The sequence below is a fragment of the Callorhinus ursinus genome, unplaced genomic scaffold (genome assembly GCF_003265705.2).
Source record: "Callorhinus ursinus isolate GAN/ISIS: 27379988/994484 unplaced genomic scaffold, GSC_fseal_2.0 scaffold12, whole genome shotgun sequence".
In the NCBI taxonomy this organism is placed as follows: Eukaryota; Metazoa; Chordata; class Mammalia; order Carnivora; family Otariidae; genus Callorhinus; species Callorhinus ursinus.
The window spans coordinates 59,189,099-59,203,628 of NW_027397074.1; the positions used below are offsets into that span (position 1 = coordinate 59,189,099).

The 14,530-nt window shown below is 36.5% G+C and overlaps 1 protein-coding gene across 1 annotated transcript in view; it reads left to right on the forward strand.

Moving 5' to 3' along the window:
• CFTR (CF transmembrane conductance regulator) overlaps positions 1-14,530 on the forward strand; it is a 166,168-nt gene that overhangs the window by 98,540 nt on the left and 53,098 nt on the right. The window contains exons 16-19 of the mRNA XM_073899110.1: positions 6,217-6,254; positions 6,715-6,965; positions 8,470-8,549; positions 14,079-14,229. Of these exons, the coding sequence (XP_073755211.1) occupies positions 6,217-6,254; positions 6,715-6,965; positions 8,470-8,549; positions 14,079-14,229 (520 nt within the window). The remainder of the gene's footprint in view (positions 1-6,216; positions 6,255-6,714; positions 6,966-8,469; positions 8,550-14,078; positions 14,230-14,530) is intronic.

The following is a 14,530-nucleotide window of genomic DNA, read 5'->3' on the forward strand; positions in this document are numbered from 1 at the left end:
ATATATATATAGCAAAAAGCTGTACATACTATTTCACCTATAAACCATCAGTTTCCATTTGATCCTTGAGTTCTGGTGATATCTCTTCTTTTGTAAATTAAGACACCCGATGGAGGTTGGCTGTGAGTTGTAGTGTAGTACAGTACCAACTGTGGTATCACACAGACTTGGCCGTGACCTCAGTCTGTCTTGTTAACACTATGAAACTGAGCACGGTAGTCAACCACTCTGAGCCTCAATATCCTCATCTACAAAATGGAGATTGTAATAGTACCAACTTCCTTGGTCATGTTTGTGAGTTAAGACACATAATGGCTGCAAAGCACTTAATATGGGGCTTGGCACATGGTGAGCAATGCTAGTTGCTGTTCTCATTGATGCCCCTAATGTCTTACCATTTTTATAAAGCTCAAGATAGTTTGAGGTGAGCAAGTCCATAACTGAGATATAATGAAAGTTTCAATAATCGCTTTTATACTTTAATAAAAATATGGGGTTGGATAATTTGACACTCTTGCATGAGTCATAAAAATTGCTTTGAAATGTATTTTAAATTTACCTCATTAATCTCTGCTACTCATGCCAAATGACCAACATTAATGTGAATGAAACCTAGTCCTTTGCCACGTTTAATCTCAAACCAGCCCTTTAACTGTTAATGATTTAAATCTCTGCACTGAAAGGTCACATTTCTTGATTCTCCTCAGTATATAGAGTTACACAAGAAAAAATGGTCCTATCTGAATATGGCAATGATTTATGTTAATTTACAGGATCTTTGTCCTATCCAGCTCTGTAGAGTTGAATTTATGCTCCTTTCAAAATGGTGTATAATTAATTAACTAATTAGTGATTGAACATTGAGCTGCTGCACATGCATACAATATTACTAGCTCATTTAATCAAGAAGACAGTGTTCCTTTGTCTTTAGTTTAGAAACTAAATTTTAAGAGAGGATGTAAATGATTAGTGGAGCCCTCCCAGTTATTGCCAAAAAAAATGTCTTTTTAAAGGACAAAACACACTGATAATGCCATTTTCTAGGCAAGAAGTGATATACTATGATGAGGCTTTTTGGCCAGTATCCTAGGGGCATTGCCAATAAACTATCAAAATTTTGAGTAATAAACCTTGGTGAGAGTAGACGGATAGCAATTGTTTTAATGATGTGCACAGTTATATAGCTAAACACTGATATTCACAATTCTGTCACCTTCTTTGAATATCAAAATTTACAGTTTTTCTTTTAGATTAAGCTTCTTTCTTAATACCAGTGTGCCCCTTTCTCATTACGATTGACATATCTCATCAGTATGCATCATGGTGCAGGTACTCACCACAGAAGATAACTTAGTTCTTTTAAACCTTGTTTAGAGCCTCATACTCATCATGATCAGAAAGCCTGAAGAAAGGTTAAGATACATTTTTCCTTGATGACAGTAATTTATCCATTTTTAGTTTTCATAGGCACCATAATTCAGTTAGATTTTGTGATTTTATAGAGTAGGTTCCATACGCTTCCCTTTCTTATTTCTTCAAAGCATGAAATGTTACCCCATATCATTAATGTGTTATTTTGATAAGGGAGTCAGTCTACCTTTATATATTTGTATGATTTTTTCTACTGCAAAGCAATATTGTCTATAAGTTCTTCGGTATCAGCACCAAGGGTATAGGCTATAAAATTTCTTTATTTTTTAAAGATTTTATTTATTTACTTGAGAGAGAGAGAGAAGCAGAGAGTGAGAGAGAGCATGAGAGGGAGGATGGGGAGGGGCAGAGGGAGAGGGAGAAGCAGACTGCCTGATGAGCAGGGAGCCCAACTTGGATTCCATCCCAGGACCCTTGGATCATGATCTGAGTGGGTAGGCAGCCATGTAACCCACTGAGCCACCCAGGTGCCCCAAGGCTGTAAAATTTCTGTAATGTTGGGCTTTCCAGTGCTTCTGCTTGGCAGTACATCACTGAGTAGGTAGAGAAGAAATGCAAAGAAGAGTAGGAGACAGTTTCCTGCTTCTTCTTACAACAACCGGAGGGTATTGTTGGCTGGAGTATCTCAAGATCCTAAGTTTAGTATTTTCATTCTGTAATTTTTAAGAAATGTGTCAGAGTACTGCTATATCCTATTCTTTTATGATTTATCTTCTCTTTGTTAAGAAGGAAGCTCTGGGTAGCTTTATATTACTAATAAAATAAACATGTAATATACTTCCATAATACTTCTGTTGTAACTGATTAATAATCATCCTTTTAATGCAGCTTTACTTAGCATGGGTCTGTGTTTACTCATTCAACACATATTTCTTTCAATGTGTCAGGCACAATTCTGTGTATATAGTGTGTGCCATGTGTAAAGTGAACAAAACAGAACTTATGGGTGGAATGCACTAATGCACTTATGTTTATAATGTTAACAGAACACTTATGATACTGTGCTCCTTTGGTGGAAACTCAAAATAACAGTTGTATTTTAATAGATATTCATTTACATACAGATCTCATTGTGTGACTTAAGAGGTAGCTCTGAATTCTGTGTATATAGAAACTTGTAGGATAAATTGTTTTGGATTCTTTAACTATACCCTACATTACATGACATGTTATCTGCTTTTCCAAATGTGTTTTTTTTTAAAAGATTTATTTATTTATTTCAGAGAGAGAGAGAGAGTTGGGGAGGGGCAGAGGGAGAGGGAGAGAGAGAATCTCAAGCCGACTCCTCACTGAGCACAGAGCCCAAGGCAGGCTTGATCCCATGCCCCTGAGATCATGACCTGAGCTGAAATCAACAGTCAGATGCTCAACCAACTGAGCCACCCAGATGCCCCAATACTGGCTACTTCTTTTTCATCTTGGGGTCATTTGCACAGTTCATAAATCATCATCTTGGTCATTCGTGGAGCTGTCCTTAGAGATGCCGTCATCAGATTTTGGTTGCAGAGATGTAATCATCAGATTATTACATGGATATGTAATATTGTCTACACCCCTATAATTATTATTATCTATGCATGCACTGTCCAATACAGTAGCCACCAGCAATATATGACCATATAAATTAAATGAAATTAAGTAAAATAAAATCAAATTTAAAATTCGGTTCCTCAGTCACACATAGTAGCCACATTTCCAGTGATCAAGTGTCCCATGTGATAAGTGGCAACAATATTGAACAATGCAGATATAGAACATTTTTATTGTAGAAATTTCTTTTGGACAGGGCTGATTTAGACTGTACTGTTTTCTAGGTGATATGGATTGAAGTTTAAAACCCTAAAAAAATAAAATAAAAATAAAGGCCTTTTGCTTTTCCCTTTTAATGACCCAGGACTCTCACTCTATCATAAACTGCATGAACTTTACAACTTTGAAACATTTTGAAATGAAATGGTAGAACTTCCTTAATCAATTGTTCCTATATGCCCCATATATTTGTACTAATATTATATCAAGCCCTTGGAAGTGTTTTTGTTCCAGTCAACAGAAGTAGTTTGGGTTGGCAGTTCTGTGTCTCTACCTACTAGTGGTCTCTATTCACAAAAGCCAGGAAATAACTTTATATTACGTTGACTAGACCAGTTCTTTGGAAAAGTGCTTTGGTTATTGTTCATTAGTAAATATTATAAAATATTTGTTTCGGGGATTTATTCTCATCCTGAGAATGTTGGCAATGCCAGCAATATTGACACTCCTTTAATTGGAACAAAGGTGGACTATAATAGCCAAAGAGTGACTTAGAAGTATACCCTTATCTAGGTTCTTGAGTGATTTTTATTAGTCTTAGGAAATAGGAAAGCATTTATACCGGAACACAGACTTTTGAAATAGCCAGATTATTGCCTTGTTTCTTGTCAATTTGAATTTTCTTAAGTTTCAAGGAAACAGGAATTGTTTTTTTTTTCTTCTTTACTAATACAGTGCATGGAGGCTATGTATACAATAAAAAAAGTAGGAAAGTGGGAATGATGACATTAGATTTTTCATTATTATACTCCTGGTATGTGAATTTAACTACAACTTATACACCTCTTTAAAATACAGAACTTCGGGGACGCCTGGGTGGCTCAGTTGGTTAAGCGTCTGCCTTCGGCTCAGGTCATGATCCCAGGGTCCTGGAATTGAGTCCCACGTCGGGCTCCTTGCTGAGCAAGGAGCCTGCTTCTCCCTCTGCCTGCCCCTGTCTCTCTCTCTCTGATAAATAAATAAAATCTTTAAAAAAATAATAAAATACAGAACTTCATAATGTAGTTTCTTAGTTAATGCCAAATGTTCTTTATGCATATTTATATAGTACTGTTACTTTAATTGAGTGTAAAAGAACACTTAGAGATTTCTTATACCAAACATATTTGTTTCTTCTCTATTAATTTTTATGCTGTGTTAATTTTCAAATTATTTTACTCACAGTTTCTTGTTTTTTCTATTAGATTCTTTGGTAAAGTTAGTTTTGGGAGAATTGTATAATAACAGTCATTTCTAGTATTACAATTGTGATGGCATTAACACAAGATTGTCTCTCCACGGGGTTTAGGAGAATAGAATACCAAATTGAAATAGAACTGAGTGCAGATCTCTTAAATATTGAAAGAACTAAAAATATAACAGTGGTTAAAATATTTTATTTTTTCCGTTATGGTATAGACTATCCCTTAGACAAAAGCTTCTACCTTGAGAAAGCCTGAAGAGTACTAGTAGTGTAGGTTTTAGCCTGAAGTGTATGTTTTGTCTTTATAACAAACTGAATTTATAATAAACTGGATTTTTGTACTGTTGAGACTTTTTTGGGGATGAATAATCTTTTTCTAATTTTAATTTATTTATTTTTAAGTTTTTATTTTAATCACCCCGTGCTCATCACAAGTGCCCTCCTTAATCCCCATCATCTATTTCACCCATCCCTGCACCCACCTCTCCTCTGGTGACCATCAGTTCGTTCTCTGTAGTTAAGTCTGTTTCTTGGTTTGTTTCTCTCTTTTTTTTCCCCTTTGCTCATTTGTTTTGTTTCTTAAATTCCACAAATGAGTGAAATCATATGGTATTTGTCTTTTTCTGACTTACTTCCCTTAGCACTATACTCTGTAGCTCTATCCATGTCATTGCAAATGGCAAGGTTTCATTCTTTTTTATGGCTAAATAATATTCCACCGTGTGTGTGTGTGTGTGTGTGTGTGTGTGTGTGTGTGTGTGTGTGTCACATCTTCTTTATCCATTCATCAATCGGTGGATACTTGGGCTGCTTCCATATCTTGGCCATTATATATCATGCTGCTATAAACATATGGGTGCATGTATCCCTTTGAATCAGTGTTTTTGTATTCTTTGGGTAAATACCCAGTAGTTCAATTGTTGGATCGTAGGATAGTTCTATTTTTAACTTTTTCAGGAACCTCCATACTGTTTCCCACAGTGGCTGCACTAATTTGCGTTCTACCCAAAAGTGCAGGAAGGTTCCTTTTTTTCCACGTCCTTACCAACACCTGTTGTTTCTTGTGTTTTTTATTTTAGCTATTCTGACAGGTGTGAGGTGATATTGCGGTTTTGATTTATATTTCCCTGATGAGAAGTGATGATGAGCACCTTTTCATGTGTCTGTTGGCCATCTGTGTGTCTGTTCATGTGTTCTGCCCATTTTAATTTTTTAAATTTAAAAAAAAAATTTTTTTCCTGCCCATTTTTAAATTAGATTATTTGTTTTGGGGGTGTTGAGTTTTATAAGTTCTTTAAATATTTTGGATGCACTGTTGAGACTTTTAACTAATTTTCACAAGTATTATCTTTTCCAATAATTAATTGGTTTCATAGGAAATTAGTCCCTCATCCATTGCAATAAATGAAATTATTTATGACAGCTAACTAAATAAATTATCTGCCAATAGGCTGATATTAATTTCTTCATAAGAAACCCAAAGTTTATTATTTAAAACATTTAACTGTAGTCTTAGCTCTTCTGCGAGGTTCCATGAATAGTTCCTGTTGAATGATGGAGAGAAATGGCAAAGTATTTAATATAGTAAAATTTGAATTCTATTAACTTAACATGTTCTCACCACAAATAATGGTTTTTAGAACAATTATTGCAGCTGCTGGACCCAGGAAAGCAAAGCAAAGGAAAATGAAACTGTGTGTATTTTGCTCTTGGTTGTGGAGGTATCAGAGGCGGGTATGGGAGGAATAGGTAGAGATGTTGGAAAAAATCAAATGTGTATTGTTTTATTCCAGGTGGCTCTTTCTTTGGTTGCGTTGTGGGTGCTTAAAATGTGAGTATTCCATGTCCTATTGCAGATTATATTTTGTTCCTATTGATTATATGGGTCTTATTAAATATTATAATATCCATGGTGCTTCATTTCCCTAAAGTATTATAGAAATGGAAAATTAAGTTCTTTTGTTTTAAATTGTGAGCGTGGGTAGTTTCTGCAGCTGTTTGCCAGTCCCTAAAGTGTTTAGTTTCCATTAAATGCAATAAAAATATTGAAAAGAGCATTTTACATTTAGTATTTTCTCTGACTGCTTAGTGACCATCAATTTTATCTGTTTCGATGGTGAAAAAATATACTCTACTTCACTGCAATAGTTAAGTCCTTGAGATCAAAGGCATAACTCATACTAATGAAATATGTTGTTTATCTTCAGACTCAAGTTCAGTTTTGTCTACATGTATTGGAAATTCAGTGGGAAAGTTTGGTTGCCAAATAATGATTTCTTTTTGCTTTGCAGGAAAAATTTTCAAGACAAAGGGAATAGTACTCAGAGCATAAATAGCAGTTACGCAGTGATTATCACCGATACCAGCGCATATTATGTTTTTTATATTTATGTGGGAGTAGCTGACACTTTTCTTGCTCTGGGATTCTTCAGAGGTTTACCACTGGTGCATACTCTAATCACAGTGTCGAAAATTTTACACCACAAAATGTTACGTGCTGTTCTTCAAGCACCTATGTCAACCCTCAACACATTGAAAGCAGGTATTTGACTAGGTATACAAAATGATAATGCTGATCCACAATCAAAAGGTGCTATGATTTTGTTGGTTTTCTAGCAGCAGCGTTGGCTTTTGATGGAGGCATCTTCCTTCTGACTGACGTGCATGTTTCTTAGATGTTGTAGGCTATCAGACATTGCTGCGCCTCATGTTTCTGTCTTAGCTAACTAGCATAGCTTGGTTTGTTACACTATGTTGCTGATGGGAGTGTAGCAACAAAAATAGGCCCTCTGGGTGAGTTGTCCTTCTCCATTCAGATATTTGGTCTAGCCCCTTTTCAGCTATCTTGTTGCCAGTATACAGTATTATTTAAAAGAGAAGATTTGAAGTGACCAAGGAAAATATAAAATTCTCTTACTAATGAAGTCTTTGATGGGGTGGAATGATCTAGTTTCATATAACTGCTCAAAGATGATCAAATGAATTTGTTCTAAGGTTTTGTTTTCTGTGTGTGTGTGTGTGTGCGTGCGTGTGTGTATGTGGAAGTGGAGTAATAAATCCCAAATATATTTTTAAAGTATTTTTACACTACTGTAGAGGTTGGTAAAAGGGCAAATACTTGACCTTTAAGATAAATAAGGTCTGAGGAACTAAGTTATAACATGGTGACTGTAATTGAAAACACTATATTATATAATTGAAATTTACTAAGAGAGTAAAACTTAAATGTTCCCACCAAAAAAGGTAAATATGAGAGATTATGGGGAACTTCTCTGGGGTAGCATTAAATATTAAACTAAGAATTTTGGGCTTTATCATGCAGTTAATGGGGGGGTTGAATGATAACATTCAATATCACTTTGTACTGTATTATGTTTTATTTAATTGTGTCTTGAACTGCCCCTAGACAATGAATTCCTTAAGGGCAAGGAGCAAGGCTCATTCACCTGTTATCTCAGTGCCTAGCATTATGCCTGGCACATAGTAAACAGCCCATATATAAATTTTTTCATTGGAGGAAAACGTTATCAGATTTATAAACATGAGTCTGGAATTCAGAAGACAGGCTGAAGCTTAGATTGCCAGTAAAGAGGGCGGAAAGAGAGAACATGGCAAAGAAGGCCCACATAACAGGCAGGCAGAAATTAAAAGTAGCCATGGGTTCTGCAAAGGTATGTCAGAAAGGTATAGAAGTCAGAGGAGAGGGAGAGCCATACATTATGGAATACAGATGTAAGGGAATGATGATAGCATATCCAGTAAATTATCATTAAATTCAAGCTTGCAAGTGTGAGATGGTAGTAGTAGGATGAATCTTACAGCAATCTGCATTTTATGAAGGTTTAAAAGTAGGAGAACATAACTTGAGCACAGTTGCTTAGAATCTTTGTACAACACTAAACTTTTCTAAGTCCTTATTTATCTTATTACATACTAATTCTTATTTGAGTTCTGAATGCTTCTGCTGTGATCCAAATTGATCAAATATTGATATGTCTCTTCAAGATTACTGTTTTTTGAGGAACATATCTTCCTTTATATTATAGGTGGAATTCTTAATAGATTCTCCAAAGATATAGCAATTTTGGATGATCTTCTGCCCCTTACCATATTTGACTTCATCCAGGTTGGTAAAAATAAGAATTATTAAATGTCATTACATTTGTCATACTTTTAAAAATAATTAGAAAAAGAGGTAAGTTAAGTTTTGCTTATTTTTCTTTTGAGAGTGGAAGTCCTATCTATTGTGTGAATTTTGTCAATATCAAAAGTCTTCAAAATAGGCATAAATTTAGTAAATTCAGTGATAAGTCGGAACTGTTTACCTGATCCAAATGTAAGGCAATTCCTCATTTAGATGTAATAGCTGTGTACTTGGGAATGGCTTAAAAGATATAATAGACCATCTTTCCCCAAATCACTGTTCACAAAGTATGACATTTTTGACATTGGCATTACTGTTTGATGGAAGTCCCCTACCTCCAAAGGGCCGATGTTAAAAATGAAGAGCTATTCCCTGATGGGCTACAGTTTCAACCAATCTTATCCAGGAACACATTGACTCAGATTAGCTAGCCAGCATCCTCACAGTAAGGACCATAATACAGCGACAGAAGTACAGATACATTTTCAAGCAGATGAGAGGGGAAAGAAAAATCCAGGACTAGTGAGGACTGCCCCTGGGTGACAGAGCTGAAGCCACCAGGGCAGCCTGGCTCTGAGCATGTGTCCCTGGGGTGTGGTGATTGACTGGAGGTGAGAATGAGAAGAAAAGGAGGAGATGGAGATGAAGGTGACCTAAGGGATGCACATTAGGACTCCACGAGGGGCAGGACTTAAGGAGTGTTGTTTGTAACTCAAGGAGTTAACGACCTTGGCTATTGGACCGGGCTTGAAAACAGCTTCCCGTGTGGCTTAGGTCAAGCAAATGCCACAGTCTCTGTGATCTCCTTGGAGAGACAGTTGGAACATTGCAGCCCATCTTAGGATGAGTCATGACTCATTCTCTACCCTCCCCCTGTCCCCCATAATACTACTTTATTTGAGAGGACCTGTAAAACAAAATAAAGGCTACCACATTTGTGTGTATACACAACTGACATTGGCAGGTGCAGCAAAACCAGATTGTCATTTGCCTCATCTGAAATGATTGGCACAATTAAACGCATTAACTGTTCCATGTGAACTATAGTATTTTGGATTTCCTTCAGTTGCTCTGTTTAGAGATATAACTCAGCAATTGCTGCTGGAATTCTTTAACCGATGCTCTGGGGTCATGCATTTGAAGGACCATGTCCCGTGTCTTTCTTTAAATGCAGTTTATTTGTTCCTCATTCTAGGAGTGTAACTGACTGGTTAGGTACAACCTGGAACGTGGATATCTTGACATGATTGCAAAAGGATTCACAAATGTTGGCCCTTGATAATTTTTTTTTTTTTACTTTTGTAGTTTACTATTGTCTGAATCAATGTGAAGCTCGCTTCAGAAATCCTGTGGGAGAAATATTTTTTAAATCTCTATTTTATGAATTAACCCTTTTTAGACACACGTGATGGCTCTCAAATCCTTTCTCTTATAGCAATGTGAATAGTTTCTGTATAACTTCTAATGTTGTTGCAGTTCATTAGTTGTGGTTTCACCAGTAATTAGGCAGGGCTCTTTTATTTATTTAATTTTGCTATTTTATTTATAAGAGGACCTCACATTAAGGAAGCATAATATATGATAATCAAAATGGCAGTAAAAATCTGATTAGTTTCGATTTTATTTAAAAATCAGTCATTCGGGGCGCCTGGGTGGCTCAGTCGGTTAAGCCTCTGCCTTCGGCTCAGGTTGTGATCCTGGGGTCCTGGGATTGAGCCCCATGTTGGGCTCTCTGCCCAGGGGGACCCTGCTTCTTCCTCTCCCTCTGCTGCTCCCCCACTCTCTCTCTCTCTCTCTCTTTGTCAAATAAATAAAATCTTAAAAAAAATAAAAAAAGAAGTCATTCCTCACAGTTTTTATAAAAACTCCTCTAGATTGTGAGCTTCTCAGGTTATACTTAATTATGTTCACATTAAAGAAATTTATTCCAGTCACAGCATTACAGGAACAGACTTTTGCATGGAATAAGGCATACCTGTAAATTTCCCTTAAAAATTTACTTCTATTTACTCTTTTTCCTAACGTTTAATAACATTCTAGCAAATTTGCTTTCTGGATTGGCACACTGTATAATGGACATGGAAGATCTGGATTCTCTTTCTAACCCGTAAAATAAGGTAGATAAATCTGATGATGGTCACTTTCAGGACTCAAGTTCTGTGTCTCAGATTGGCGTACTGGAAATGGCCCATAGATGACACATTTGCTCAGGCCATCCTTAGGCACTGAGGTCAGGAACTAATAATTTAGCACTGCATGCAAAACTAAAGGCAGTGGTTTAATATATTTGATATTCTCGTTACACATAGAAACCTTAAATCCTGCCCTAGTTTTGAGTTCAGAGTAGGTAAGAAACAAGCCATTGTAGGCCAGATATTTTTGTGAGACAGAGAAAAACCATGTTGTGGCATCCTACTTATCTCCACGTTTGGGTGAATGATTCTTTTTTTTTTTTTTTTTGGTTAAATAGAAGCCGATGTATCTTAAAATACCAAAATCTTCTCTTTTCAGCCTCACAACCCTTAGGTCTTTTTGATTTCTTCTCTCTTATCCTAACACATGATTCCACACTGAGTCCTACTACTTTGATTTCTTCTGTGTCCTTCACATCTTTCCCTGCCCCATTCATTCTATTAATCCCATTAATCCCTTACTTAAAAATTCACTTATGAATTAAATTCCAAACCTGGTATTCATTTCATTGTTTTAAATAGGTATTTATTTATGTATCTACCTATCTATTCATTCATTAACTTACTGCAGATTTCAGAGTAATCCTTCCCTCTTCTAATCTGCTCCAGCTTCCCAGCAACGCTAGGTGCCCTTCAGTGACAGGAATGCTTTTGAGCTGCTTTCAGTGTGTGAACGTACTGCCTGCTTCCTGGGACCATGAATGGATGGTGCCTTGTAGGCTTTACAGTCTATTGAATTTTTTTTTTTTTTCCTGAAGAAGTTTAGGATTTGGGTAAGGATAATTAGGAGTTAGAATTCTGTGCTCATATTTTCATCTTGTCTTGAATTCCTTCTATTTATTTTGTTATCCCCTCACGAATACTCCTGACCTGAAATGACTTGGTTCTTATCCAATGTGAATTAAAACCTGAACAGAATTTAAGGTTTCCTTTGTAATGAGACTATCAAATTTATTAAACCAGTGCCTTTAGTTTAGCCCAGAAGAAAAATTATTAACTTCTGACCTCAGTGCCTATAGATGACCTCTTATGGAACAAATAGAATTATTTTTCTCAATACTTAGACTTCTTTGGCTCTTATTTCTCAGTTTGTGCTATGTTCTGGATGATTCTAATTGCTGGAAATTTATCTTGTGAGTGTTTAATAATTTCCACTTGTACCCACCTTTCGCATTCTTCTCTAACCCAGTGTGATATCTTGGGTAGTCTGATTACCCAGTTCTACCTATTCTATTGTAATATAGTTGCATTTTTATTCCTAAGAATCTCTAGCATATCAGCAATCATGAAAACAAAATGATCACTTTCTGTAACTAATGTTATAATCCAACAGCACCAAATTGGAATTATATGGTAAAAATAGCACAAGCCAAAAGAACACAGTGCTGTTTACAACTGTCAACAGCAAATAAAAGATCCCGATCCTAGTGGAGTAGCTGAATATTTCCATGATGCCAGTGCAACAGCCTTTGTCTTTTAGACATACTGGTATTTAATATGATGGCCCATTTTAATTAAAGCATATTCCCTAGTTAATCATGCTTGGAACTTAATTTTTCTCCCCACCCCCGAAAGATCCTATTTCTGGGAAATAAATGTCTTTGGTTAAAAAACTGTGGTTTGCCATTAATGAAATCTTGTCAATAAGACAAGTAAGTAAGTAGGGCCTTTGGGGCTTTCTCGTTGTATTGATGGCAGTCATAGGGCAAGGATGGAATAGGGAAGGGGCGCCTGGGTGGCTCGTCGGTTAGGCGTCTGCCTTCGGCTCGGGTCAGATATTACTGAGTCATCATGTGTACTTGGTCCACTGTCTGGCACAGTAAAGACTTTTCTGAGTATTTGTTGATGAATGAGGGACTGGTGTGGCAGAATTGATTAGAGACACAGAGGCATTTTTCCCCTAGAAAGGTGTCACTGAGAGATCATCATCTGAAGTTTTAGATGAAAATAACATCCCACTTGAAGAGATGAAAATAACAATCCACTCAAAGAAGTTTTATGCAGCTCTTAGCTACACCCCTGTGCCGCCTGACATCTAACAAAATGTTCTGCATTTCACTGCATCCGCTGGAAAAGTGCATGTGTCACCATGGAAATTGGTAGAGAACTGGCTCACTGATTATCGTATGAATGTTCTAATAAGTTTATTTTTAACTCTTGTTGTGACATTATTTATACTTTATTCAAATGGGTTATTGTGGAGCAAATGTTAGCAGTCCTTCTTTATTTTATTTTATTTTTTATTAGTTTTTAAAGATTTTATTTATTTGTTAGAGAGAGAGACACAGCGAGAGAGGGAACACCAGCAGGGGGAGTGGGAGAGGAAGCAGGCTTCTTGTGGAGCAGGGAACCCGATGTGGGGCTCGATTCCAGGACCCCGGGATTATGACCTGAGCCAAAGGCAGACGCTTAACGACTGGAGCCACCCAGGCGCCCCATGACTTTTTTTCTTTTTGAAGTGTATGGATTTAGTGTCATGTGGAAATATGAGAATATAAGACTTTCGCTTGATTTCAAAGAACACCAGTATGGTTAGCTTGTTTCTAAGACTATCAAGGGCTCTAGTGTTTTGGTGGATAATGTGAAAAGATATCTCTAATTGATGGGTGGCTTGACTAAAGCACAAAATTCATTTTGACAACATATAAGATGGAAATAAAAATAAATCAGCCATATCCCCAAAATCTTTTTTTGAACCTTTAGGTCATCTCCAATTATTTTGAGGAGTGGGAATAGAAGCACTGGGGAGGGGAGTAAAGTGTATTAAATATAATTTTTAAAAATCTTAAACGTGAGTGAACTGTGTTTGGAAAAATTAAGTAGCTTGCCTAATTGACCAAATCTTCACTTAAACCAGATCTTTCTGACTCAAAAAGCACCCAGATGAATGCCCAATTTTCAGAAATTGTCTGAACAGAATCAATCCTAAAATTTCACATTTATGCCAAATTATTTCAAAATTAAAAAAACATTATTTTAAAAGAAGGCCAGGCTAGAAAAGAAAATCATATTCATCTATGATTATTTATCATACAGCATTTTAAGGCATATGGGAAATGAGAATATCCTGAGATCCAAGAACACCATGTTTTCAAAACTTCAGAATGTTATTCTAAGCAACCTGACCAATTTTTTGCGTCTTGATAGAACTTATGAAAAACGTTACGTTCACGCGGCTGCCTTCCTACCATATAGCTGCCCCTCGTGAAGAATGGAACAGAGTATGAAGAGCTTCTTTAAAAAGACATCTCTGTCATACCTTGTGCGCTTTGCAACATGAAAACATTTACTCACCCAAGTGTTTTCTCTGATTCTGCAGTTGTTACTAATTGTGATTGGAGCTGTGGCAGTAGTCTCGGCTTTGCAACCTTACATCTTCCTAGCGACAGTGCCGGTGATAGCAGCTTTCGTCGTACTGAGGGCTTACTTCCTCCACACCTCCCAGCAGCTCAAGCAACTGGAATCTGAAGGTATGAGGCTGCACCTACAGCGCTCGCCGTGGAAAACAACCACAAAGGCTATTTGTGTGTCTCAATCTTTCACCTACTTTTCCCATTTTCCCCCCTACTTTTAAACTCTTGCCTTATGTAACAATGCCTTTTAAGAACGTGTATGCAAAAGGGCAGAGTAAATTACAAAGCGCACGTAGATTGTGTTTGTAAATGACCATGGGACTTCATTTTGGTTTTTAAAGCAAGTGTATGGTCTTATGAGGGTTGGAGTATAGGATATTCATACATAATATACATAATTATATAAATTAAATTTTAT